Below are 26,115 nucleotides of genomic sequence, written 5' to 3' on the forward strand. Positions count from 1 at the left end.
TGTCTGTCTGTCTGTCTGTCTGCCTGCCTGTCTGTCTGTCTGTCTGTCTGTCTGTCTGTCTGTATGGGCTTTTGTTGAAATGGGTGTGTTGATTTCTTCTTACAGTGAATGATGACAGACCCACCTTCAAAAATGTTATGTCTGTATGTTCAGTAAGTAAGTAGCTAAAGTATTGGGTCAGTAAAGTGATTTTATTCACTTGCATGAAACATGACACTCATGAATTACATTTCAGACCTGAAGAGATGAATATGGAGCATGTGTGCACTTTCGTGTGTATAGAGTGAAACGAAGCAATTTCACCCACTATTTTTGCAGCGGACTGAATATTATAATGTTATATGGTTTTATAAGTCATGATAGAGTCGTTTCTTGGTTTCTCACAACTGTTCTCCCTCCCTCTCTCCTAGCTGACAAGAGCCCATGCCATTTAGCGGAAGCCCCTGGTCCCTGTCGAGGGCTGGTGACGCGCTACTTCTTTGACAGCGAGAGTCAGGAGTGCAAGCATTTCTTTTATGGCGGCTGCTTTGGCAATGCCAACAACTTCAGGAGCATGGCGGAGTGCCAGGCCAAGTGCCAGAACCCAGGTAGGAGATTTGAACTATTGTCCTCGAAGAGACTGGAGCACGGCCAAGTTGTCAAGGCGGTGGCATCGCCGGGTCCCGTTTCAATACCTCCAATACAATCTGGAATGCTATTGTGCTCAGCAGCTTTGAATGCTCGGGACGTTGGCATTTTAGTGGAGGAATCAAATGGACCGCGCTTAATAAAAATAGAGATGTTATTTCAAGGTCTCCCCTGCTTCTAAGAGCATTAAAGCCAGCACCCTACGCCCCCAGCCTCATGGGTCAAGGACTTATGCCCCCTACAGTTCAAGTCATTACCATTTTTACCTTGTCATTACAAGCTCATCAGTTTGGCCAATGAGAAATAATTATTTTCCTGCGTTTGCCTCTGAGGAACATGCACGGTGTGATTTATATACTCGCAGACAGCCAAGGCCCCTGCTGCACAGCAAATGGGAAGAAACTCATTTCAGCCTGGTGACATAATCAAAATAGTTCTACCTCAGAATATTAACTTTCTGATGGATTTTTGCTGACCATGAAATCACGTTCCACCTTGATTTAGCATTTAAATAGTTTTAAAGTGACCGAAACACATTCAATTATGCTAGACTTAGGCACGACTTAGAAGTCATTTAGATATTGAATTTGCCAAAGAAAATAACAAGCAAGTTGCTCTACTGTGACCAATTCCGCCGACAGCCTCATGCTGCACTGAAATCAATATGAAAAAGCAATGTAACATATTTTATGGATAGTAATTTCCAATAAATGACTCTGTCTTGTTTTATTAGTAACCTTAAAAGATGTATGTTTGGACACCCCCACCCCTTCTACACTGATACCAGTGAAATTAAAACGTATGCATAGTTTAATTATGATTGATCACTGGGATTTAATGAGATTTATTCTAACTATAGGCCAAGTTAAAAGCCCTGGCTCTAACAGTCACTTCAATCAGCATGTTATATCTGTAGCCGGAGTCCCCACCGGTTCAATATCTGCTGCACTGCATTTTGATGTTTCCCACCACAGCACAGGCGACTTTATCCACCTCATTAAAAGTGGGAGTTTGCTCTGAGATGGTTCAACTTAGGTTAACAACACAATCAAACTATGGTTCTGTGGCATCATTTTTTTTAATAACAGTGAAATTATAGCTTAATAAATGTTTCTCATTCTTTGGTTCAAACAATAACTAAACTGTGGATCACGTCCTAAAACTCATCTCTACGGTCTTGCCTTTTTATCTATCCGATTATGCTTGCAACTCTTATATTTTTAATTATTTATGTATTTTTATTTACTTAATTTGCTGTTTTATTGTGTCTACTATAAAGCAATAAACACAGTACAATATAAAACAAGAAAATGTTTTATATTGTACTGTGTTTATTGCTTTATTGTTTAGATTTTTATGTAAAGCACTTTGTAAACTCTGCTTTTTGAAAAGTGCTATACAAATAAAGTTTATTATTATTATTATTATATTACAGGACACACCACAAAGGTACCGGAGGTTGAGATTGCACAGCCGACTAGAAAATCCAAAGAACGGCCAATCAGAGTAACTGGTAAGACAACTGGCATCATTCTAATAATCATTACCACTGTATCAATCAGCCTTGCAACTATAGATTAAGTATGCAAAGGTCAAAGAACTTCCCAGAGACAATCTTACTTTACATTTCATAAATAAATTGTAGGAGAGATTATAGACACAAACTGTGTTAGAGTAAATCACACAAGCAATACATAGCTAAAACTATTTTGCAATCATTTTCCAGATAAGAGTTTTGATTCAGTGCTTTACCCACAGGATGTGCAGTCTTCCTCTAAATGAAATCACTCCTAAAATGACTGATAGTACCTTAATATATTTGTTTATTTGTTTCTCAGAGGAATTTGCTTTAAGTCAACCTCAAGTGCATCTGGACGCCAGCCACCGACCGACAGGTGAGAGCAGTGATGTTGTAAGAGTGTATAAATGTGACAGGCATCAAGAGAAAAACAATTTTCTCTTTTAATAACAGCTTCAGATATTATTGTATAGTTGATATCAGTTTCTCAGTTCGGTAACAGTGATCACTATCAGTGAAATTAAATATGATTTTTTTTTTTTTTTTTTAGATGAGAAAAGATCGTTATTAGCCTCATGGGGAATTTGTCTTGCACAACACAAGACATTTGGGATAGATTAAAGGATAATATCTGTGTTTTTTTTTATTATTTTAGTTTGTGCCAATCGTTAACACAATTAGAGCATGTAGCAGAACTTTGATCATAGTTTCACTGTTATCTCTCTACCTACAATACAGATAGTCATGGGATTCTGCACAAAATTATATCTAACAGTAAAAAAAATTCTCAGATTTGGGTCCGGGAGACAAAATCTCATCAAATTGAGGTCCGTGGCTCTAATGTGGACTAAATTAAGGTCCTTGATATGAAAAAGGTTGAGAATCACTGGTCTACGTGCCCCTCTCCTTTACATTCTTCCTGCTGTGTGTCTGCACACAGTCAATGTATTTGGAGATATCAGGGCTCGTTTTCCCTCCCTGCCATTTGCTGCCATTCATTCTTGTAAAGTATGAAAAACAACTTCCACAGACTTTGAAAATTGCCCGAGCTAGATAATCCCATCACAGTAAACATGAAGCCATAATTTGGTTTTGTCAGGGTTTCTGTTTTATCGTTATTTCATTGTGCCAGAGTTGAGTGTTTTCATATCAGCGCTGCGTTGCGTTATGCTCTGCTTACTGTCAATCACCTGACACCCGCAGGAAGGAATGGAAGTCTCCTCCAGGAAATAATCCCTCAGAAACATGTCGCCAAACTTCATTGTACTTTTTTATTTGGGGTGTCTTTGTTAGCCGGGACAGCAGTTAATTTCAAGATAGCAAAGTTTGTATTTGAAAAGAAAGACAACAAAGAAAAATGTCATACAGCATGATTGGGGGAAATCTAAACTAGACATAAACCGTAATAAATGGGCTCTATAACTCTAAATGACACCAGTATTCTCCTTTAAGTTTTCTAAGTTTTCTAAGCACAATAGAACCAATCAACTTGTCCTCAGAGAAGAAAACCTGCCCGTATTGAATTCTGAATTATACTTAAAAACAAGTCTCAAAGTAAGAGAAATCCAATTCAGCTATTTAACTACGGTGTGCTGTCAGTGGGTTTTACTGCAAAAACCCCCTCAAGGTGCAGCCAGGCAGAGATGGTCGACAGCTCGCAAAATTGCTTCTGTGGTGAAAGTCAAAGGGCAGAAGCAGAGTGCATCAGCCTCTCCTCCCCGCAGCCCATTTGTCACATATTCCCACCTATTAATTTTCTGTGTATTAGCAGTGAGGGAGCGTAGATCGTCACTGCCGTGTTCCAAGGCTCTTTTGTGCTGCAACAGGAGAGCGAAGGGGAGCACTTGGCCGGTCTCCCTCCACTCGTTCAGTGTTATCGGTTATCATTTTTCGATTTTCAATTTCACTCTTGTCAAAAAAATATTGAGAGGGAGAGTTTCAAGATGGGTGGGCCTCAATAGTTCCACTTCCCTATCCATCTATATTTTTTCATCCATTTTTCTTTCAAAATTGAGTGCAGAGTTTGATTCTGTAATGAGATCTCCAGCGTTTAACAAAATGATACATTTCTCTGACAAAATGCGGCATGAAAGTAAAACTCACTTGAGTTATCAGATCTTGACTTTAAAATAGGAACACTTTGGAGGATGCAATGATATGCATTGTGAAATTTTGAAACATGAATACCAGGTAACCGTGATATATATGATATTGGAAGTAAACCCTTCAATTTCAGTTGTTAGGAAATCTGGAAAGTGAACATTTTGGAACTGAGATACAGCCTCAGTATGGTGTTATTCTGGTGAAATGCCATGGAGGGCCCCGTTTCCAAACCAAACACTGACATCTTGTGGATTTTCTGTTATTTACAGTCTTAATGCCAGTGGTTAACCCTGTATATGACAGACCCTTGTATCTAAACCAGAGGTTCTTAACCCTGTGATGGAGATTCAGTTTTAAAATTAATGATTTGACCATGATTTCTTCCTCTATGGTGTCTAATTTTGACCAATGTCATGTACCCCAAAACATGGTGATTTTGAGTCCTTAGATTTAACCAAACAAGACCTTGAAAGTCATTGAAAAGTCCTTCAATTTGATGTCCAAGTGAGTGTAGGAACCCTGTTAACCCCAGTGTTGCACTGGGGTCCAGGGTCATCAAAACACTAGAATGTATGTCATGTGAGTAAAGAGTCAAGAAGGTCTTTAATGTCCCTTTAGTGAAATTTGCTTTGTAGCCAGTAGTCCAAAAAAACCAAAACACAAAACATAATAGACACATACCAAACACACAAATAAAAACATACATACAGCAACAACATCACCTAATTCGGGCAACTCAGAATTAGTATGGATTCCATGAACTAACATAGGCTCCTATTCAAATTCATTTGAAAACTCAATGGCTGCTGGGACAAAAGATTCCCTATATATGGATATTAGCGCTGATCGTGGCCCCATGTCTCTGCCACATTTCACCTCTGCCTCATTTGTTTTCCTGTTTTTCTCATGTCATTGTCATTTCCCATGTTATTGTAACTGTTTGTCCTGGCACCCACTGCACACTCAGCCGTCCCAGTGGGGAATCCCTCTTTGACTTGGCCCACCCAAGGTTTCTTCCATTTTTTTTTCCTAATAAGGTTTTCTTGGAAGTTGTATGCTTTGAGAGTCTTAAGGCTGGTGGTGCCGGGCAGGTTAAGCTATGTAGAATAGGTAGGCTGTTAAGTCTTGCTAAAATCTGCTTTTGTGTGTCTTGTACTTTTCCTGATGTGTGTCCTATATCATTCTGTTCTATGGTAGATTGTTGATCAGTTAGATCTAGTTAGGCTCATTCTCTGTAAATTCCTTTGAGACATGCATGTGATAAAGGGCTATATAAATAAACAAACTTGAACTCATCTAATAGTCCCACACTGAACCTACGCCCAGAACTCTTTCACATGAGAAAGATCCTGGAAGACGGCTGTGATGTTTCGGTACAGTTTAAAGCAACCGTGCACGCCAAAATGAAAATTCTGTCATTATGTTATGTACTCCATTGAAACTCCATTGAAGTTGGTAGGACCATCAAACACACAGCGAGTTTGGCCCTGTAGTTCCATTTCAGCCATCTTCTGAGCCAAAGAAAGCGTAAAATGTCCATCAAATTTCTCCAAACAGCTTGACTCTGGTTGCTACTGTATGGTGACTACTGGCTTGTTCTAGAACAAAGCAATGTAAGTGGGAAAATATAGGAGATAATGAGGTAAATATTGGACCTTTGGACCCACAGTGATTATGCTGCATGAGCTGTTTGGAGAAATTTGATGGACATTTTATACTTTCTTTGGAGTTCAGAAGATGGCTTCATTAACTTCAATAGTTTGGAACAAGGCTGAAATTGAACTACTAACTTGCTGTGTGTTTGATGGTCCTACCAACTTCAGTGGTGGAGTTTCAGCTGGCATGGAGATGAGTAGATAATGACTGAATTTTCATTTTGGGAAAATTACTTCTTTAATAAAAATCCAGGGTTTGGTTTTATCTCCAGGCTAAGATTACCAAACCAGCAGATTATTGAAAAAGTTTAAATGGATTCAGAGAAAGAAGAGAACAGAACTTTCACAACTATCCTGTCCACATTAAAACTTCTCCGTTTCCTTAGGAACTGAGGTTCCCAAATATTTATACTGCTGCACCACCTAGCTCTTTAATGAAGGTTGCCACAGGCAAGGGAGGTCTCCTATGGAAATCTATGCACATCTATTTAGCCTTGGATATATTCAGCTGTAGGAAAGAGTGCTCACACCAGCTAACAAACTCTTCTACAACTGGACCATGGCTCTGTTCCTCACCATGGAGAGGGATGACATAATCATCTATGAACTTAATAACATGTCTGGAATCACGATTGCTCTGACAGTGATTTGTGTATAAAGTACAACAAATTAAAATGGAGAGACTACAAAGTCCTGTAGAGGATAAGAGCCAGGAGAGGATAAGACCTCTCGCAGGACTCCATTATCTCTCACTATTTGAGATCTGTCAGTTAAAAAAGTCTATTAGCCAGTGCAAAAGTGCTAAAAATCCATTCCAAAGTTAGATAAAAGCTTATGTCCAAGGATATGAGGCTGTATATAGTTAAAAGCTGAAGAGAAATTGATGAAAAGCAGTTAGACATAATTCTTAATGCTCTCTAGGTGCTTTAGGACCAAGTTTAGTTTAGTTTTAGTGGCATCATCCACCCACCTCCGGGCCCTGTAAGCAAACTGGAATGGGTTTAACTATCCAGAAACAGGCACACAACATTTTAGGTCCTGACCCATAGTTAAAGAAAAACTGATTGAAATTATTTACTAGAGGATTGCACTTTTTTTATTGCACAGTGCATATATTATTTGTACCAAACATACTGAAAAAACATCCACACTGGATAACAATATCTTCCTCTGATGGATGCAACTTTTAATATTCCATGGTTACGTTAATATTGTCTTTGTTTCACTGCACTTTTACTGATTTTGCAGCTACCATATTATATATTTCTCAGGTATTGCTTTTCCAGATGTACGCAGTGTATCTTTCTAAGAAACTTTAAATATTGTGTTTGCTTTTACTGTGTTTTGCAGAGTTCATACCGCCAGAGTTCTGCCTCGCTCCTCTGCACAGGGGAACGTGTGACGGGGCAGAGAGGAGGTTTGCGTACGACCCCAAGACCAAGAGGTGCCACATGTTCCGCTACAGCGGCTGTGGGGGGAACAAGAACAACTTCACCCACAGGAGACACTGCTTGAAGATGTGCATGAACATCAGGAGTAAGGGTATGATTATTTCAAGAGTTCATTTCCACATAAAACAATAGTGGGAAGAAAAGGGCTTCCAAAATAGCACAGGATATATTCAAAATAAAGGGATTGGAAGCACCTTACTTCTGCATTCTGCATGTTTATAGCCTATATATGATCACCTGCTCATTATGCGCTGTTGTTTATTTATGCGCTTTAATACATTTTTGACGTTGCACAAGTAAGTTGCTTCCAATCCCTTTATTTTAAGAGTTAATTTCCAAAATATTTTTTTCCATTTTGGGGAAAAAAACCCAACTAATTTGAAATTCATCTTTGATATTTCTTAAATATAGAGAATATAGTCTGTAAAAGAGTTATGATTTTGTCAACCAAGGGCTTACACTCCTTTAAAAAAATCATAAATTGTTCTATTTTTGTGCTAGTAATCATTTTGAAAGAGTAGGTATCACTTTTTTAAATGGTGGATATTCCATTTTGTGAACACACTAATTCAAGATCAATACATGATAGAAACTTCACACTTGCATCACAGGTTTCCCCTACAGAGTAGATGAGCTGATTAGATTTTGGAGCAAAAATTGCATATTAAAGAGGAAAAACATGTTTTTTTTTTACAATTACTATAATTCCTTAATGCTTTAAGATACGGAGTTCATATTAATATCACCCATGTGTTATTTGAGGACAAGTATGTCGACAGAGAAATATTTGTTAATTAATGCATTGATTAGCTTACTTAATGACCTCATTACTATAACTAGTTATGTTTAATATATCATGGTGATTATTGCGAGACAGTAGGCAGCACAAGTGCCTATAAAAGTATTTCACTGCCACCAGGTAATGAATCCTTAGCAAAATTACCTCAAATTAACTTATTTTCCTACTGTGTTGTTCTGTCATTGCAGATCACGGGACGAGGATGATCCGAATAAGGAAGAAAAATATCAACAACATCGTGTTTCGCTCAGTCTGAACACTTGGCTTCGCATTACATCATACACTACTTTGGAATCACCTTTATTTATGTCCATATTTTTTAACCTCACTTATATCTATTGTTTTGTAGTGCTGCAGTACTTGTATAAAAATAATGTGTGATGTATCTGTATTTTGCTTTGTAGTGACCACATGCAATATACTTGGCAGTGCAATTTTCATTTTTTTCCACGCTATTTCAATATCTCTAACAGTTTTGACAAAAAACAAATTTGTTTTGCTGATATACGTCCCATATAGCACTTCTCAACACTGATGCTTTACATATGATTGCTGTTGGATAAAAACCACATATCTGTAAAAAATAATGTTTTTTTTATTTTATTTTTTACAAATGATGAACAAATGATGCATGTAAACTTTCAGTTCAAGTAAGAAAACTAACAACAATTTATTCAACTGCGACATTATGGCCACTATACTCTCTGTGTATGTAACTGATGTTTTTCCACAATGGTTGTGGTATAGCTCCTGTATTGTTAATCAATGTGAACACCAGCATTAACAAATTAAACTACCAGACTATCCTTATTCCAGGAGCAACACATTGGACACAGCTCCAATATATGGAGTGTTTTCCAGCAAACACATTAATCAAGGTGGCCTCGCTGTCACAGCTATAAATCAAGGTGTGTACAAGGTCATTGCTGTTTTATTTGTGTGAGATTGAATATAAAGGTTTCTTTTATCAATAATATGCTGTTTCCTTCGGTAATAAATCACCATTGTGGTCCTTCTTGTGTTGTTATTAAGAGTAACAGAGGAGGGCAGTGTTGCATAAAGAACGTTTCCAAAGAGGTTCACAGCAGTAATCTCATTTGAGTGCATAGTGTTTTGCTTCATTGTCCAGTCTTATTGCTAGAGGCTGTAATGAATTGGACTGGAGCATATTGCTTTGAAAAAAAGGGTTCCTGAGGATTTATCTGTTATAACCTGTCATCAGGCTACAAGAGTGTCAGTCCTGATACAGAATGGCGAAAGTAGTTTACTGGTCGGTTTCTCAATTATCTGTTCATGACAGGGGTTTAATTCAGGACTAGGCTACAGATGTGTTGCAGTTCATGGCCATTCCTTCATCTTGCTGTACATCCCTTAGTCTTTGGGGCAGTAAGATGGGCTAGTGGCTAGAAAAGCCGTCCTTCAACTGGAAGACTTGGGTTCAAGCCTCTGTTGGCATTCATCTGCCCTGCTGAAGTGCCCTTGAGCAAAACACTGCATCCTTAGCACAGTAGTTCTCTGCCTTTTTGGCTTGCGACCCCTTAAAACGAAGCCATGCCTCCTTGTGACCCCCCATCACAGCCTGCATATGCATAGTGTTTCATTTGATTATCAGAGGAGGCAGAGAGGCTGAAAAACTATTCTGTATTTCACAAGAAAAAAGCCAAAATTACATTAAAAAAAAATCAGAAAAATAGAGATGATAATCAATTTGTATAGTAATAATATGTTTGTTTTCATGTGTCATAAATCATCTCTCGACCCCCCAAAATTATCTTGTGACCCTCTGCGGGGTCCCGACCCCCCATAGCAGCTCCCTGTGGCGGGGGAAAGGAACAGATAATTAGCCTGTAGAAATCAGTAAAGTGTCCAACCAACTAGACCAACTGCGCAGTTAAAGGTCTGCGGGACTGTGTAGGTTCAGCGGCAAACCTCATGCATTGTGTAAAAGTGGAACCAGCTCCCCGGCCCTCAGCTGTAGTCTAATGTGTGATGTAACAGGAAGTAGTGGGTTGCCTTCCAACCTCAACCTGACAGCGGCTTCTCTCTCCGACTGCGCTCATTGAGCGCCGGAGATCCGCTGCGTCTGCTGCTCTGCACTGAAGCTCCGAGGATCTGAAGACACGACTGGGATTGCCTTGAGAGTTTATTCCCATCCATTCCTGCGCTGCTGTATCCCTATTGGATTTTACTCTCAGGTAGGACGCATTTAAACGCGAAAACGAGGTTGTATCGTGAGTGATCTGCTGTCTTATCTCTCCCTGTAGTCTGAACAAGTTGAGCTGCGGTGAAGTCGAATGGAATTGCAGTTGACAATGCAATTTGCTTGTGTTAATTCATTGCAGTGCTAAGATTAATTTTGTTTTGAACTTGGAAGGAAGTAATTACGCACTCATCTGCACTGATGATAGGCCTACACGATATGGAAACATTTTGTCCTTAATTGTAAGGAGATTACGTCAAAACAGCAGATAAGAGCGTTCATAATTGGGTCAAATGAATCTGCATTGGCATTCTATCATCATGGGTTGGACGCAATACAGAAATACAGAGAAATAGAAGTGGTTCTGGTTGTCATTTGGACACGATAATCCCTACTGTACATCCAAGCGCGTTATGTCATGTAGGCTGCTGTGCATTATCATTTACATCACATAGCATGCATGCATAAATCACATCCAGGCTCACCTTTATCCGCTTTAAACAGGCTTAATTCATGACGTGTTCTCTGTAGGCTACATGTCGAGTAGTTCATTCAGCGCTAGAAAATGACATTTTATGAGTATGGAGATGCGGAAAACGCCTTCAAAGAGCCATAAAATTATGCTGCAATTTTTTGAACATGCCTCAACATCCTCTCCGACCATATTAACCATATTAACACGAGAGTTTGGGAATGCATGATGACACATAGCCTGCTGGACGAACCGGGCTGACTCAGCGATGGTTGACGATCGCCATGGACTGGTCGTGTAGGCTACAGTTTGCCAGACTTGACATTTACTGTTTCATTTCAGAGATGTGATAATAACCATGGCTTAGCTAAACAGCATATGAAGGGATGACATGCCGTGGGATTTGACATGCCGTTGTATCAAGTTGATTGCACTGAAAAGCATTTTTGATTCAGCTCAATCCAACATTGGGGGCTTTTGGTGTAAGCGATGGTCACTGGTTGCTAAATCATCTGCATGGTTACATAAGCAGCAGATTTGGACATGCTGGAAGTTTGTGGGCTGGACAACAAGGAGGAAAGAGATGATGATGATGATGAAGAGGAGGAGGAGGATAGTGATGACGATTGTCACAATTGGCAGATCTACAGTAGGAAATGACATCCGATGACTTAATCATAGAAGGGGTGATGGCAGGGCAGCGGCGGCATATGAGTAAACCAGTTCTGTCAACACAAGTTTTAGTCTTGCTGCATGGTATTGCAAATTTCTCATGTGATTTTGTAACAATCAACTGGGGCAGTGTCAGACATGATGCAGCCAAATTGCTGTTTCAATTACACATTCAGCCACATCCTTAGTACACCCACACATTAGTCATTCAGTAACACAAGGCATTGATCAACATGACAAATAAGCAGACATTGATGAATGATAGAGAGGGTTGGGGAAATGAACATACTAAGGAATATTCACTTCTCCCAATGATTAGAAATATTGTACTCCTCAAGCAGTTTACAGAAAGCCTGCAGTCTTCAAACATTTTGGGAATATACCAGTTTGAGTGGGAATTGCAGGAAATCAAATGGATTGTGTCTTTTTTAAAATTTAAGTCAACTTTATTTATGTATTGTACTGCATGTGTAGTGCATTAAACGCACAGACTTTGTTACAAAGTACTTCACAAGGTTAAAAGAAAAAAATGTATCAGAACAAAAACAGAACAAAAAACAATCTAAACAGACATAAAGAATGAAGCGCGCGTTACAAAATAAGAAGTTAAACACGTTTGTTACACTGAAAGACTATAGAATAAAAGTAGGTCTTTACTTGTTTTGGGTGGGGGGAGGGGTGCGGTTACATATAAATGCAAATGGTTTCTGTTGACCTAACATTTTTGGGAAAGTTGTTCCACAGTCTAGAGGCTGCAACATTAAGCAGGTGATGACCCCTTAGTTTTAGCTTGGACCATGGAACGGCCAAGAGCTCCTGATCGGTGCACCTAAGGGACTTTGGGGTGTTTTAGTGGAACACATGTTCAGAAATAGAAAAACCAAGTATACCAGGTAAAACTAGACTTTTACTTGACTGTCCTGGCACGTTGAGACACTTTGGACACATTGGCAGAGACTCATGAGACGAGCCTCTGACATCTTCCAACGGCCCGGGCCTCTACATTAAACACATGAGCCGACTGCGCTGTGGGAAATTGGAATGTCATGCCACTATGTGCGTGGGGCGTCATTGTGTCCAGCAGCCACCAAGCGTCAGAGTCACCCCCCTGAGCTCTCATGCCTGACTGACTCTAAAAAACAGCTATTAGATGTCTGAGGGACAAAGGTGGCTCCCTGGTTTTGGCAGCGAAGCTTCCAAAGCCCTTTGCCGTCTCCGTGTTCTGGTGAATGTGCTCCTAAGCAGTGGCATTTAGTAGAGTCTGCCAGTGGAATCCCATTCATACTCTACTGTAGCTGCGTCACTCTTACAACTGTGTTCTGTGTGAGGATTGAATTTAGGATCATGTCTGTGCAGTCAAGCAGCGAAGGAACTTTTCACAATGTTCTATTTAGCTTCTATTTAGGAACTATTGCTATCATTACTGCATATTAAAGTGGCTGCAGTGATACAGCGGTTACTATTGAGTTATTTTGCGTCTGTGTGTGTGTTTGTGCACTCATATGTGTGTTTACACCTCAACACTATCAGACTATACAAACTAGGGAAAATATTCTCAAAACATCAAAGCAATATACAAAGTGACTAAGCTTTTAAGAGTGATCTGATGCTGTTATTATGAGAGATCCAGCTTCGCACAAACACAGGTGTCTCCCTCTGCGATGGGAGCGGATGTAGCCTGATCCGCCATGGCAAGAATGATGGTGATCCTCGCGCTGCTTAACCCCTCATAAATCACCAAGGCGCAAGCAGAAATGCATCTTATTGATTCCCCTGCCATGCTCCCTATCCTATTGTTTCCACTGTATGAGCTCACATCAGGCCCTTATTTTCATTAAGGGGCACAGCCGGCCTAAAAAACACCAATATTCTTCCTGCGTGTTTTATTGCCCTTCATACGCATTCAAGCACATCTACAACCTTTATTGTATTTCAGCTCCGGTCGAATCAGCAACCGCGCTGCATATTATATGTTTTTCCCCTCCACTCACCCCAGGCGCAGGTTATCATATTACACAAAAGGCACAATGATGTAGATATGCATCACTCTCGAACAGCTCCCCTCAGGTTCTGGATTTAGTTTCGGGGATGTGAAACCTTTTGTGGCAATTTTTTTCCGCTCATCCATTATGGAAGATATCGTTTTTTTCAATTTAATATGAGCATGCAAGGTGCTTGACGAGATCTGTCGTGAGTTAATGTCTTCAGAAAGCAGCATCTGGGGTGCTGTGCCTGTGTGTGGCGGCCAGCGGTGTGCAGCGCTCTGCAGAGGATACTGGACAGTGGAAAGAGGCTGTGCGGTTTCCAAGGGTGTTCCGTGTTTGTGTGAGCTAAACAAACTACCAGAGACACAGCCTTCCTGATTTACTGGGTGGGAGGGAGGGAGGGAGGGAGGGAGGGGGGTTCTGTTGGACAGAAAAGGAGAAATGGTCCCTGGGAAATTGTGTGTGTGTGTCTGTGTGTATCTAGTGAGTGTGTGCTTACTGTATAGTCTCCACTGCTCACTGCTCACTGACTCACTCCTTTGCCTGTGTGCTACTGTTTGAACTTAAGCATTATTAGGAAAATAACTTTTGTGTGCAAAATGTGAAGGACCTGTTCCTAAGTCTTTCAATACAATTACATTCAAACAAAATGCCAAATCGTAACTGTTTTGCAGTATAAGGTGCATTTTCACTCTCTACTGTCCCATAGCACGAAATGACCATAATTTATCTGCAGGGGTTTGATAAGGTTACTGATCAATAGCAATGAGTCATACTTCGTTGGGTACTCTGAGATTTCTGGCTTTTAAAAACTCCTTTAAAATTCTCCAGCTGGTACTCACCTGGATGAATACTTGGTTTAGATTAGCTGGAGGGTCTCCTGTCATTTTACATTGTTGTTGTACCGTTAAACTATGGTGTTTTAAATTTCTGGTGGAAATTTCAGTGTTATCTAAGGGGCAAGAGGAAGGCCCACAGATCACTTAACTTGTCCCAGCTGGTGATAATGCTGCTAGGCATTCATTTACGCTTAGATTTACTTTATGGCTCACAACCATATCTCAATAACCCTTTTTTTAAGGCTTTATTTATCCAGGGATGCTTGCTGAGCAGGTACAGTCTTTGAACATCGTGCTGTTTCACATTCACAGTTACACATACTCCCACCTGGGAGCGGCCCAGTACAGCCAGTCTTCTTCTGCTGGCCACTAACAAGCCGGGTGCTGTGCATGCTGCTGCCTGAACAGCTTATTCATTTCTCCGTTCAGATTCTTCCAAACATATTTACTTTAAAAATTCAATTTCAAAACCACTGACTTCCCGCATGACCTCCATTCTTCATCCTCATATGTTAGCCCACTCTTGTAAGCACAGCTAAATGTTTTGGTACACAAACCCACAGGGGAGCAACATAAGCCTGTTACTAATGACGTGAATAGCCCCCTTGGAGGTCAAGTCTAGGCCTAAAGTGTGCACACGGAGGATATTCTTTGGCTTCCATGGGGAGCCTTCTTAAAACAGCAATGAATTTGACCCAGCTCCAGGGTTATTTTTGTCATGCAATGCCAGTAGGGAACCACTCTCATCAGTGCTGGAAGACCCTCAAACCTAAAAGAGATGTCGTTGTTGAGTGCAGGCATACTAAATAATTTTAATTTACCAGTGTTCTACCAAAAGGATGAACAACAAATGCATTAGTAGCTGTTCTTTTCTAACGGAAGACTGCTGTTCTCTTGCCATTTGTCCTGTTCTTTTCAGTTCCTGTTTTGTCTCTGATCCGTGTCTGTATCAAAACATTTTAACCAGACCACATAAAACACTTTGGGAATTCGGGAATCCCTTTTATTAACATCAAATGTGAGTGTGGCATGTACTTTAGCTTTGGAAACTTTGGGGTGGATAGAATGACACTGTTAAAAGTAGATGGCTGAACACAGTTAGGGTGAATTACCAGTTTGCAGAGAGATCCCATAAGGTTTCCGTGTGGATTTATGTTTCCACAACGGGGAAAAAAAACAAAAAAAACAAGATGATAATTGAGCTGAAGCATCGTTGATATAATTCTCCTCATCCCCAGATAAACTCAGAGAGAACAACATCCATTTAAAGTCTCGGGGCAATCCTTGGGGGGTGAATGCCAGTTTAATGACTACTAATCACAGCGACAAACAAAAATGTGAAACTCGGTCTTAAATACTTAAAATCCCATTGGCATGCAGCGGTATCATATGGAAAGGGAAATAAATAACGCTGGTAAAGAAAGCTTAAGCTATACTGTGTAAAGCTGTCAGCTCATCTTTATCCACCGCACTTGATTTGATGCACTTGACACAGAGAATCTAGTGACCTGTGCGAACGTGGCTCCATGTAGTGGAAAGAATTGGTGGAATTAGCCGCAATTTCCCAGCGGACTGTGTGCCTCGGGTTACGCAGGGAGCACATGCTCAGCAGGTTGGGCTATTTAAACTTTAGCCCAGAAGCCCTCCGAGCGCCATCAAAACATCTACATCGACACCAAGGAGAATTTCTACCAGCTATGCAGGTGCAGTGCGTGGTGGTGCCGGGTTTATTTTTAACCTGTGTATTTTTAAACCAGGTATTTTTACTATTTTTTCCTTTGCGTAGACTAGAGCATGGAACAGGATTGGAACTGGATTCTTTCCTATGGTCAGACCTCCAGTAACTTCCTTCAGAGGTAAATTGGAGACAACCACGGTGCTTGTAGTATGTGTTAAAACATTTTTAAGATGATGCCGTGGTATTGAAACAAGTGAGATTTCAGATAGAAGGAGGTGTAATATTGCCTTTTCAGAAAGTGATGGCGTTTCTGTTGTCACATAGCAAAATAGATGGTCATAATAGTGTTTTTTAAATTATTTTAATGACATTTATATTTTGTTAGAGACCATTTGGTGGAAAGCGATAGGAGAGAATGGAGCAAAACTGAGGGGATGAGATGTAATCTACACCTGTAATTTGAATATACAGGGGGTGGACAAAATAACGGAAACACCTAATATCTGAATAGCAAGTCCCCCATAAGGAGTAGGGCCACCCGATGCCTTCACAACAGCTTCAGTCCTCCTTGCAATGCTGTCATACAAGTCCTGGACTGTGTGTAGGACTGTGTGTAGTGGGATATTGGACCGTTCTTCAATCAGGAAAGCACCCGGTTCTTTGAGGGATGAAGGAGGTGGAAATCTACTTTGAAATCTCTGCTCCAGAACTTTCCTTAAAGGTTCAGTGACATTTACTTCTGACATTTACTGACGTTCTGGTGACTGGGGAGGCCGTGGCCGTTTTTGTGACTGATGCACCTGCAGTTTGGGCAGCGACTGTTTGGCCTCTTTGGAACGCTGTTAGTTGCCTCATGTTGCTTTGAAAAGTCGCATGTAGAAGTGGTGATTGTTGGACTTCTTTTAAAGCTGATTGGCATTCAACTTAATATGACTCACCCGTATAGCTGCCTTTGTAATTGTGACTTAGATAAAGGTCCATTTGTAATTTCCACCGGCGTACGCCTAACCTGGCCCAGGTAGGCGGAGTCAGCACTTGATATTAAAACAGGTTACATGGGTTACATGTGCGCCGGATGACCCGCTCCAACCTGACGGCTGAGGCCAGCGATGACGTAAAAAAACCAGACAAAACACAAGCAGGCTGAGGCTTTGCCTTTTCTCCTGCAAGATGTGATGTAGATTTTAATGCTTTTCTGTCCTTGTGCCAACATGTTTTGTGGTTAAACCACGCATAGCTGCTGAAATAAGGATTTTTGTTGTAAAATCTACAAGCAACATTGAGCATTCTTCAGCATTATCAATATTGAATGTATCAAATTAAATAAATAAATAATTTCTCTAAGTGCCATTTCCTTTGTTGAAGACTACCATACTACCACACAGTGAAGCTAATTTACTGATGGCAGGCAGCTGCAAGTGTTAGGCCTATTGGACTTGCCAACAATAACAAGGCTGCAGGAGGAAGATAAGAGGTGCACATTCTCTCTTTCTCTGAGTTTTATCTTTACTGCTTCAGATATTCTTTTATTTAAATAACCACATTGTTTATTAACAATTTTTCAGTCGTCTGGTTGTTGTGGAGCACGTGATGCGCCGCCCCCGGGTGCCTTTTTGCACTTTATTTTAGTGGCTAACTCTGCATACGTTAAACCCGAGCGCCCCCAGTGTTAATAACAAGCACAGCCTACTTCAAAGTTAAAGTCCTTTATCATATGGTGTTTTGTTTATTTTGTCCACCCTCTGTATTTGATAAGGTGTGTAGTTTTACAATGCACGTCTGCACACCTAAACACTTTCTGTACATATGTACAGTATGACCCTGTGTAGACTGGTTAATGTAAATATGAGCACATTTTTGCACATCTTGTATACAGTATGCTGTAATTAGGAGTTGGAGCCCCGTAGAGCTTACATGAAACTGGACCACCCATGTCCGCCATAATGGATTTTCTGCTATTTTGAAATAATTGGAAAAATACATTTTCCTTCTCCATTGTTCGCCTGATTGCCTGAACTTGATAGGACCCATCTATGGAACAAGCTCTTAAAAACACAAATCACAGACTTTTGCTAACTTTATTCATTTGGCTGATATTAAACAATCAAGAAGCAAGAGGGTGTGGCCTTCCGCAAAAGGGCTCATAACTTCATGACAGCTTGTCTGATCATCATGACACTCATTAGATTACGCTAAGTATGAAAATCAAGACATTTTTCAATCAACCAACGCTACAAATGCCCAAAAAATTATCTCAAAATTGGAATAACGAACATGTTATGACCATGTGTTATGGCATTTGGTGTATATGCTGAAGGGCCAAGTTGTAGTCATAATATGAAGTTTGGTTGTGATTGGTTAATGTGGGTGTGGCCTATCACATAATGTTCTCTAACTGAAGGAGGGTTCTAAGTATCTCCCTGAAACGTTATAAACTCTTTAGGATCTCTGTCTGGAACATGCATACCAAATTCTTTCAAATCTCTCAAAACGTGGCCAATTGGCAGCAGTTTGGATGTTCAGCCAGTGGCAGCAATGTTGACCCAATGATAGATGCATATAACTGTCACAGTACCTCAGGATGGATAGATGTCCAAGCCACTATGAAACTTGCTATTGTTGTTATAGTCTGTCCTTTGAGCTTTCCCGTACAGCTGTAGACCAGTGACGCCCTGAAATTGCCATTAGGGCTTGAATAATCACCGCTAGCCTCTATTGTTTTTCTTCATATTCTCATTTTTCTTTTCAGTTATTATTTGATGCATATATATCCATATTTTCAACATTTTCATACTGCCAGCCGAGTCCCGCGAGTTGATCACACAGAATATGATTCTTTATTGTTATCAGAGAAAACACTTAATGCCTCACAGTGCATAGAAACAGCATAAATACTATGGATAAATGAATAAATGCTATAATGAAGGCAGAACCATTTTCACACTGCACAGTTTTAAGGCTCACACATCCACCCATTGTTATTCCTGCTGCTGTTGCTGTTTGTATTGTGCAGTAAACAATATTTAGCACCGGTGCCCGCCTTCCTTTTGTTATTTTCCCTTGGGCTAATATCAGAATGTGGTCTTTTCTTCAATGCCACCACTACTCACACCACAATTGTGAGTAGATCCATCTGCTGGCCCTGAGAAAGTTGGCATGTAGGCACAAGGGCGTGGACGCAATGAGATGAATGCTTTGGCATCTGGGTTTGTTATCTGCAGCAAGGCTATAGGCGTGGAATACAACCTCTCTCTTGCCATGTCAATGCAAAGAATCGCATTAGTTGAAGGGGGTGGATACAGAGAAGTTGAAGAAGTCGTTTCATGCAGTAAAGATGACTCCTCCCTCACATCTGTGTGGGATTGTTATTGTTTTCTCTGACATCTGGTGGTGCCCTGGGCAACCTGGGAGCTTGCATGAGGTCTGCTCTCATGTCTTGGGCTTGCTAACATGGCTGCCAGAGATGTTAAAGTCTAACAGACATTTTTTCAGTCACACGGGAGGGATTATCTTTAAATGTACAGCTGATCCCATGGGAAATGTACATGGGTCCGTGACCAAGCTATATTTGGTCTTGGTGTTGCCGTAGTTAATTGAGAGAGGAAGCTCTCTAGAGGGAGTGAGACTCAAATTTCCTTTATTCTCATTCCCAGCATGTTGTGAAGACAGCGATGGACTTTTCTTAGAATCTGTTGTTTCCCAGAATCTCTTCCCTCCACTCCAGCCAATCAGTTCCTCTCCTTGTGCCCACAAAATGACCCACAACAGTGGGAGACTAAGCCTTCTGGATAATGGCCCCATGCCTCTGGAGCTGCCTCACTGTCCATTTCAACTACCTCATCTGTCGGTGCTTTCAACAGCTGGCATCAAAGTTTATCAGCACGATTTCCTATAAGGACCTTTTTACCTTTTATCATGCCTTTTTCCTTTTAAACGTTTTTAAAAGGTGCCTTAAAACTCTTGCAAAACAGAGGAGAAATACAGGGGGAACTTTTTTTGTTTTTTCCTCACCAAGGGGCACATGAAACAGTTGGACTATAAGTAACGCTATACATTCATGGAAATAAAAAGATTATCGCTCCTGGCAAGCTTCATGCGTCACTTGAAAGTTCACATTTCACATCCATTGACATAACCAAAGAGAGGTTTTGAATAGTGTTCTACCATCGGCACTACGCCACTGTGTGTTTTAAAACCAGCATGTATGTATATGCAGACGCAGTCCAGCTGGGATGCGTGGTGTCGTCTTGCTCGTTAGGCTGCCGTGACGTACTGAGCAGCACCTGCAGTCCTCATGTCCGTTTCCCGACAAAAGTCTTTCATGTTAAGGTAACATGAACCCGGCTGATAAAGTCTGTGCCCTGGGACACCTGCTGTCTGCAGAAACCACTCCAGCACGTGCTGCATGGAAGGAATACCGTCACCTGCAGGAGCAGCGTCTGAGAAAATAACAGACTGGGTCTGTGAAAGTCTCAGAAAGCACGCCATGATACAGCACACTGTGATGAAGTGAGAGCGGATAGGTGTTAGCCTTTTCTGATCAAACTTTGGTCCTAGGATTTATACTTATCAGGACCAACAATTCTAAGACAAAATACCAAGTCTTTCTGTATTCAACATTAACTTGATAATCTGTTTCAAGAACCAAAACTTAAAAATCCTTTTAAGGTGCAGCATCAGTTTACACGCAGGCAGTTGAAAAATCTCAATGGGAGCAAATTGTGATACTACCAAAGGGGTTATGCATGTTTTTACTAGATCAGTATCTTTTGGCCAGTTGATTGTTTCTTATCTTAGAGACCAGATAGTTTTTTGAAGTCATTAGGTCACATCTGCCAGTAGTATAATGCTTTAAAGCTGCATGTTGGCTGTGGCCATGACCTTAACTAATGGTTGATCTCCAGGATCAACCCCACACTGCAGCTGAACTGAGCTTGCCAGCCATTGTTCCCCTTCCATTCATTCAGTAGCGGTGGGTCACCAGCGCTGGAGGGTTTCCCCCACTACTAAATAACTCAGTGCTTGAAAAAACAAAAAACAAAAACATCATCCTGTCTTATTGCCCCCTCTGAAAACCATCAAATATAAGGACCAGTATTTACAATTTGTCTTTATATCTTAATAAAAGCCTATAAATATGAACTGTTTTGGAACTGCAACCAGCTGAGCAAATGGACATGGGATCTGACTGTGGTTGAAGCTGAACCCTGAATCAAAAGTTCCCTGTTTCCCTCACTGGTTATCAAAATGATAAAAGACTGCAAGTCATTTGAAATCTTGAGACCCAGAAAGTGACATATTAGTACTGACTGCTGCATTCAGTAAGAATAACTGCTCCGTTTCCCTAGCTGGCTATGTTCTTGTCTCATGTGTTTATACAGTAATTACACAGTACTTATCTATGCACACCAGTGACAAGCTTAGTGTTTGGCTTTTAGAAGCTGATAATGGAATCAAACAAACATCGCAGTGGACCAGTGTTTCTTTTTCTGTCCTCACCAGCTGGTGTTGGACGCATCAGAAAGCACGCAATAAGCCCAATCGTTTTAGATTTTGTTACGGTAACATTGGTGGAACCAGTTTGTTCCACTGATAGAAGTCAGTCAGGACGGATGCTTGGCTGCTGAAGAGGATCTTTTCTCAGACCCTGTTTACACCGGAGAAAAATGTGACTTTAAACATTTGAGAATTTTTTTTTTCTTGTCTAGCTCAATGCTTGTTTGCACTCAGTGTTACATATATTTGGATAAAAGCGTTTACAAAATGGCAAATGTTAATTGTGTAAGAGAGAAAATGATTTCAAATCTAGCTTTTGATTACATTCAGAGGTAGCAGGCCCAAATTTAAAGTCGTATTCCTCCTCTTTACACTGAGGCTTCTCACAAGAATCTGAATGACTTTATTTGCCAAATACAATAATTGCACAGGAATTTGTCTTGGTGGCATTGATAGAGAGAAATATTAACAACTTGCACAGTATCACAGTCCATAGTGACATGTAGACCAAACACAACATGATACAATGCAGGTAACCATGTCTAGCAGAAGCTGTCAGTGTTTGTGCATGTCAGGACTTCATCACTTCTCATCACTACTCTCCTCACTAGTACACCCTGTATCCTGCTATAGAACAAAGCTGTAATGATGTTGTAGTTCTCCGCTAGCATAATGGATATCCGAATGCCACTGAGCGGAACTTGGAGGATGGGGCGCCAAACATCCTGTGAGGGCAGAAGGATGTTTACGGCACGCCACGGCATCTCCGCAGGGACAATGGGAGTTGATAAGCGAAGGCCCGGCGCTGCCACCGCATGGGCGAGCGCACAGCAGCTGTTATGCACGGCCTGTTTTCCAGGTATCTTTCTGCACGCTCGCGGATGTAAGAGGTGATGTCAGCTCTTGCACAAAGTGTCCATGACTAACCGCTTCCATGAACCGCTCGGAGGTACTACAGATATTAGTGGACCACCCACAGTTAGCGCGGTTGAGTGGTTGGATTAAGTTGACCCAAATAGATCAATAATCAAGGCTTGTGCCTGAGCTTTGAAGGTAAAGTTAGCAATGTTGCCTCTAGAAAAAACCTATATGATTTTTCAAGCTATTTTCAGGGTTTCAGGTTTGGCTTCCATTCATTTCTAATGAGATGTTTATGTTCAGCTTTTTTTTTTTTTACCTGCTTTTTCTCCCCTGATCACATCCCAGTTATATGGATGTGTAGCTTACTCTTAGTAGCCACATGTTTCATCAGTGCAATTCACAGCACTCTGTCAGAGAAACAAATGATTGGTGAAATTTTGGCAAGCATGAGTTGTTTATTATCCATCATCCTGCTGGCCAAAGACCCGTGTTCTACTAGAAGACCGCTGAGCCAGTCTCCTCACTGGTTGTGTAGGCGGGACTTTAGAACGGTGCCGCTTGCTTAGCTAAAGACAGCAACTGTTCGATTCTTGCCAACTTCGCAATTCTGTGGCTAGATTTAGCAACATGTCTGACTTTATTTCTCAAAAGTGACGTGACAAATCTAGTTACAATTTTGGATCATGAGTCAACACATTAAGGGTGTCTGCCGGTCCTGAAAAAAAGTCTTAAAATGTCTTGACTTTGATTATCTATATCCAAGGCCTCAACAGTCCTTGAATAAATACAGCAAGTCTTCAATTCAGTTTTAGAGTTTTTAAAATGTTGAAATAAGCCTAGCCATGCAGACCCATATCTGATAGGACATTTATTTTATTTCACATGAAACTGGTCTTAAATTGGTCTTAAACTCCATTCTAACTGGTATTGAAAAGGTCTTCAAAAGTCCTAGATTTACCTTCATTAAACTTGCAGGCACCTTGAAATTGATACGGCTGATGCCACTTCTGTTGTAAATTAGCATATAATGTCATCTGGCTTTACAGGGGCCCCACCCAAAAAAAAAAAGGATTCTGCAAACCCTGATATCAATACTGTTGTTCTACAGAGGAGCAGGTTTCGTTTGTCAATTCTATAAAGACCTAAAGACCAATTCTATAAATTCTATATTGAATTGTATTGTTTCATATCATATTGTACGTGACCCATAATATCAAATCATGGTACCAAGCCCCAACCATTTCTCATAAACATTGCTAGTTGAAGACAGAGGATATTGTGGTCATTTCCTCCATAAATAATGCTGCCGACCATGACAGCATGAGAAGATGTTTAATGATCAGCATTCTCTTTGCATTTGGATGGGAGTTGTCAAGGTTTTCTCTTAAAGCATTTTACACTACAACTTTTTTAAATAGCGGTACACATTTTTTGTAGCTGTCTGGTCACTAAAGCTACGTTTAAATGCGACTATCACAACAAAAAGAAACAGCGAGGAAACTATCGGGAATGGACCCTGTAACGTCTGTTCTGTATTGTCATCTGACAAGATATATCCTCTGTGTCAGTTTGTTAATGTCTGAAAAAAAAGCCCTTGCCAAAAACAGCTGGGGAACTTGGCATGGCAGGCTGTGTGTGTTTGTGTGTGTACATGTGTGTGTGCGTGTGTGTGTGTGTGTGTTTGTGACAGAGCAGCTGATCTTTTCCTGGCTGTTTCCAATTTGCACATCACCATAATGTTTTACAATCCCACTTTCAGTAAGCCCCCCCCCACCCCCACCTCCCACACAACCTCCTCTCCCCGGTGTAATGGCGTTTTAATTCCAAGCAGACTTGAGGAGGCATTCGGCCAGTTCCTCTGCTGATAGAGTTGGGGGAAGTTGTAAGGATGAACATGGTCAAATCCCTCGGTGACAGACTAGTTGATGGCCCCCTGCTAGAGCTGTTAGCCTGCTTATTTATTTGCCTGTCACTGTATTGTAGGAGAGTGTACTTGAAAGTGTTTACAAAGGTCAAACAATGAATATTCATGCTTTTAATGAAGCTGTTGAAGCTGGATATTTTTTGCATAATTTGTAGCACTGAACTCGTAGTATTACATTCCCAAATCGCATTATGATACTTGTCGAATATATTAATTTACTTATCATTCTTGTCAATCAGTTATCACTGATACAAGAGAATTATTTGTGTGCTTTCATTTTCAGTCTATGTCGAAGGACCTAAATCTTTCATGAATGCTTGTCTCTCAAATATTTTTCTATTTTCCAGTTGCAGTCTGAGCTTATTTCATTCCAGCATAATTTATTTAGACTTGAAACTTTGCGAATACAAATAATGACCTACTTCCTTTGGGCTGTGGCAGGCATTATTGAATTCCAGTCTTGAATGAAATGTAATTCACTCCTACATGGCTAAGTTTGTACACCATGTACCTGTGATGTCCAGGACCTTTATCTCATGTCATCCCTGTCTCTCTCCCAACCTTCATGTCTCTCTTCACTGTGACTATCCAAAAAAGCAGAAATGCCATAAAAGTAAAAAAAAAAAAAGGCTCTGCATTTGTCCTCCAGTTAAAAATCACTTCTTACAGGTTCACATTGAGACCAATGGATGTAACTATCTGCATTCTAATAAGCTAGCTTGGGGCTAGCAGCACCCAGTAGTTTGAATGAAGTATGCTAACAATGCTACCAAGCAGTTTTCGGTTCCCTTAGGTGCCAATACAGAAACTGTTGTCCCACACTGTGACACATGTCTGGTAAAAACAATAACAATCTAATAATACTAAATGTCAGGATATCACTATTTGACATTTGGATGGCACAGGCCTAGCTCTGAGCACCCAGACACACAGCTACATAATTCACACAAAAACCTAATGAAAAAAACATAACTGCAAATTAGCTGATTTTAATTTCTGTTTGAATTAAAAGTTTACATGGCCCTTTATGTGCCATGTTAGTTTCACAAACCTACTGCCCATGAAACACATTTAAAACCCATTGTAAAGTTTAAAAAATGCAGTGAGAAAATAAGTCTTGTTTTCATTTTTGAAAAGCGTGCTTATAGGAGATACAAGGTTTTTATTTAACAGCATCTTGTGCTACAGAGCCTGAACAATAAAAGAACTGGATCTGTTCTCAAGGATGCTAGCCTGTTGCAAACCTGAGCTGGTAACTCTGAAGCAGTGTAACATTAGATGTAGCAGGCTAAAACTGGGCTATCTGATGTGCCTGAGCATCTCAATAAATCATGTTAAACCCTGACTTTGCAAAAAAAACACCTGTAAAGCAAGGAGATTATTCCAAGCTAGCGTTAGAAAAAGGTGTCCAAAGCATTTTGAAACATACCCTTCTGATCACTAATATGACATGAAGATATTACATTGTATATAGGTCAGAAAGAGGGCAAGTGCATTTTGCATAACATTGAAATTCCCTTATATACCTCTATTTTGTAAAGCAGATTTATTCAACCTGTGGGATATGTTCCCATTTGAATCTTGTCTCATCAGCTATATAGCAGCAGTGATATAATCCCAGTGGCCTGCAGCACTGTTTTAAGTAGTTTTCTGGGATTGTGCTTTGATGAGAGACCAGCATCACCGTGCAATTGCTCTAAATTGAAAGAGTACATTCCCAGGGTGACACCTGCACACCTGGAGACTGATTAAAAAGTGGTCTCACATTTTGGTCTGTCGTCAGAGAATGAATGATATAAAAGGCAATATGGCTAACATAACAAAAAGCAACAGT

At 40.4% G+C, this 26,115-nt stretch overlaps 2 protein-coding genes across 3 annotated transcripts in view; both read left to right on the plus strand.

Annotated features, from left to right (window-relative positions):
* tfpia (tissue factor pathway inhibitor a) overlaps window positions 1-9,166 on the plus strand; it is a 39,425-nt gene extending 30,259 nt beyond the window's left edge. The window contains exons 3-7 of one of the 2 annotated variants that reach the window (XM_078285895.1): window positions 411-587; window positions 2,063-2,140; window positions 2,466-2,522; window positions 7,255-7,446; window positions 8,343-9,166. In XM_078285895.1, coding sequence (XP_078142021.1) covers window positions 411-587; window positions 2,063-2,140; window positions 2,466-2,522; window positions 7,255-7,446; window positions 8,343-8,410 — 572 coding nt within the window. In that variant the 3' untranslated portion in view covers window positions 8,411-9,166. The remainder of the gene's footprint in view (window positions 1-410; window positions 588-2,062; window positions 2,141-2,465; window positions 2,523-7,254; window positions 7,447-8,342) is intronic. The other variant, XM_071897845.2, reaches the window with a different exon arrangement.
* A 1,074-nt stretch (window positions 9,167-10,240) lies between these two features.
* The window catches only part of calcrla (calcitonin receptor-like a), a 28,028-nt gene continuing 12,153 nt past the window's right edge, over window positions 10,241-26,115 (plus strand). The window contains exon 1 of the mRNA XM_071897809.2: window positions 10,241-10,349. The gene's annotated coding sequence lies outside the window, so the exon portion shown is untranslated. The remainder of the gene's footprint in view (window positions 10,350-26,115) is intronic.

Source organism: Centroberyx gerrardi, chromosome 10 (assembly GCF_048128805.1).
Source record: "Centroberyx gerrardi isolate f3 chromosome 10, fCenGer3.hap1.cur.20231027, whole genome shotgun sequence".
Taxonomy (NCBI): Eukaryota; Metazoa; Chordata; class Actinopteri; order Beryciformes; family Berycidae; genus Centroberyx; species Centroberyx gerrardi.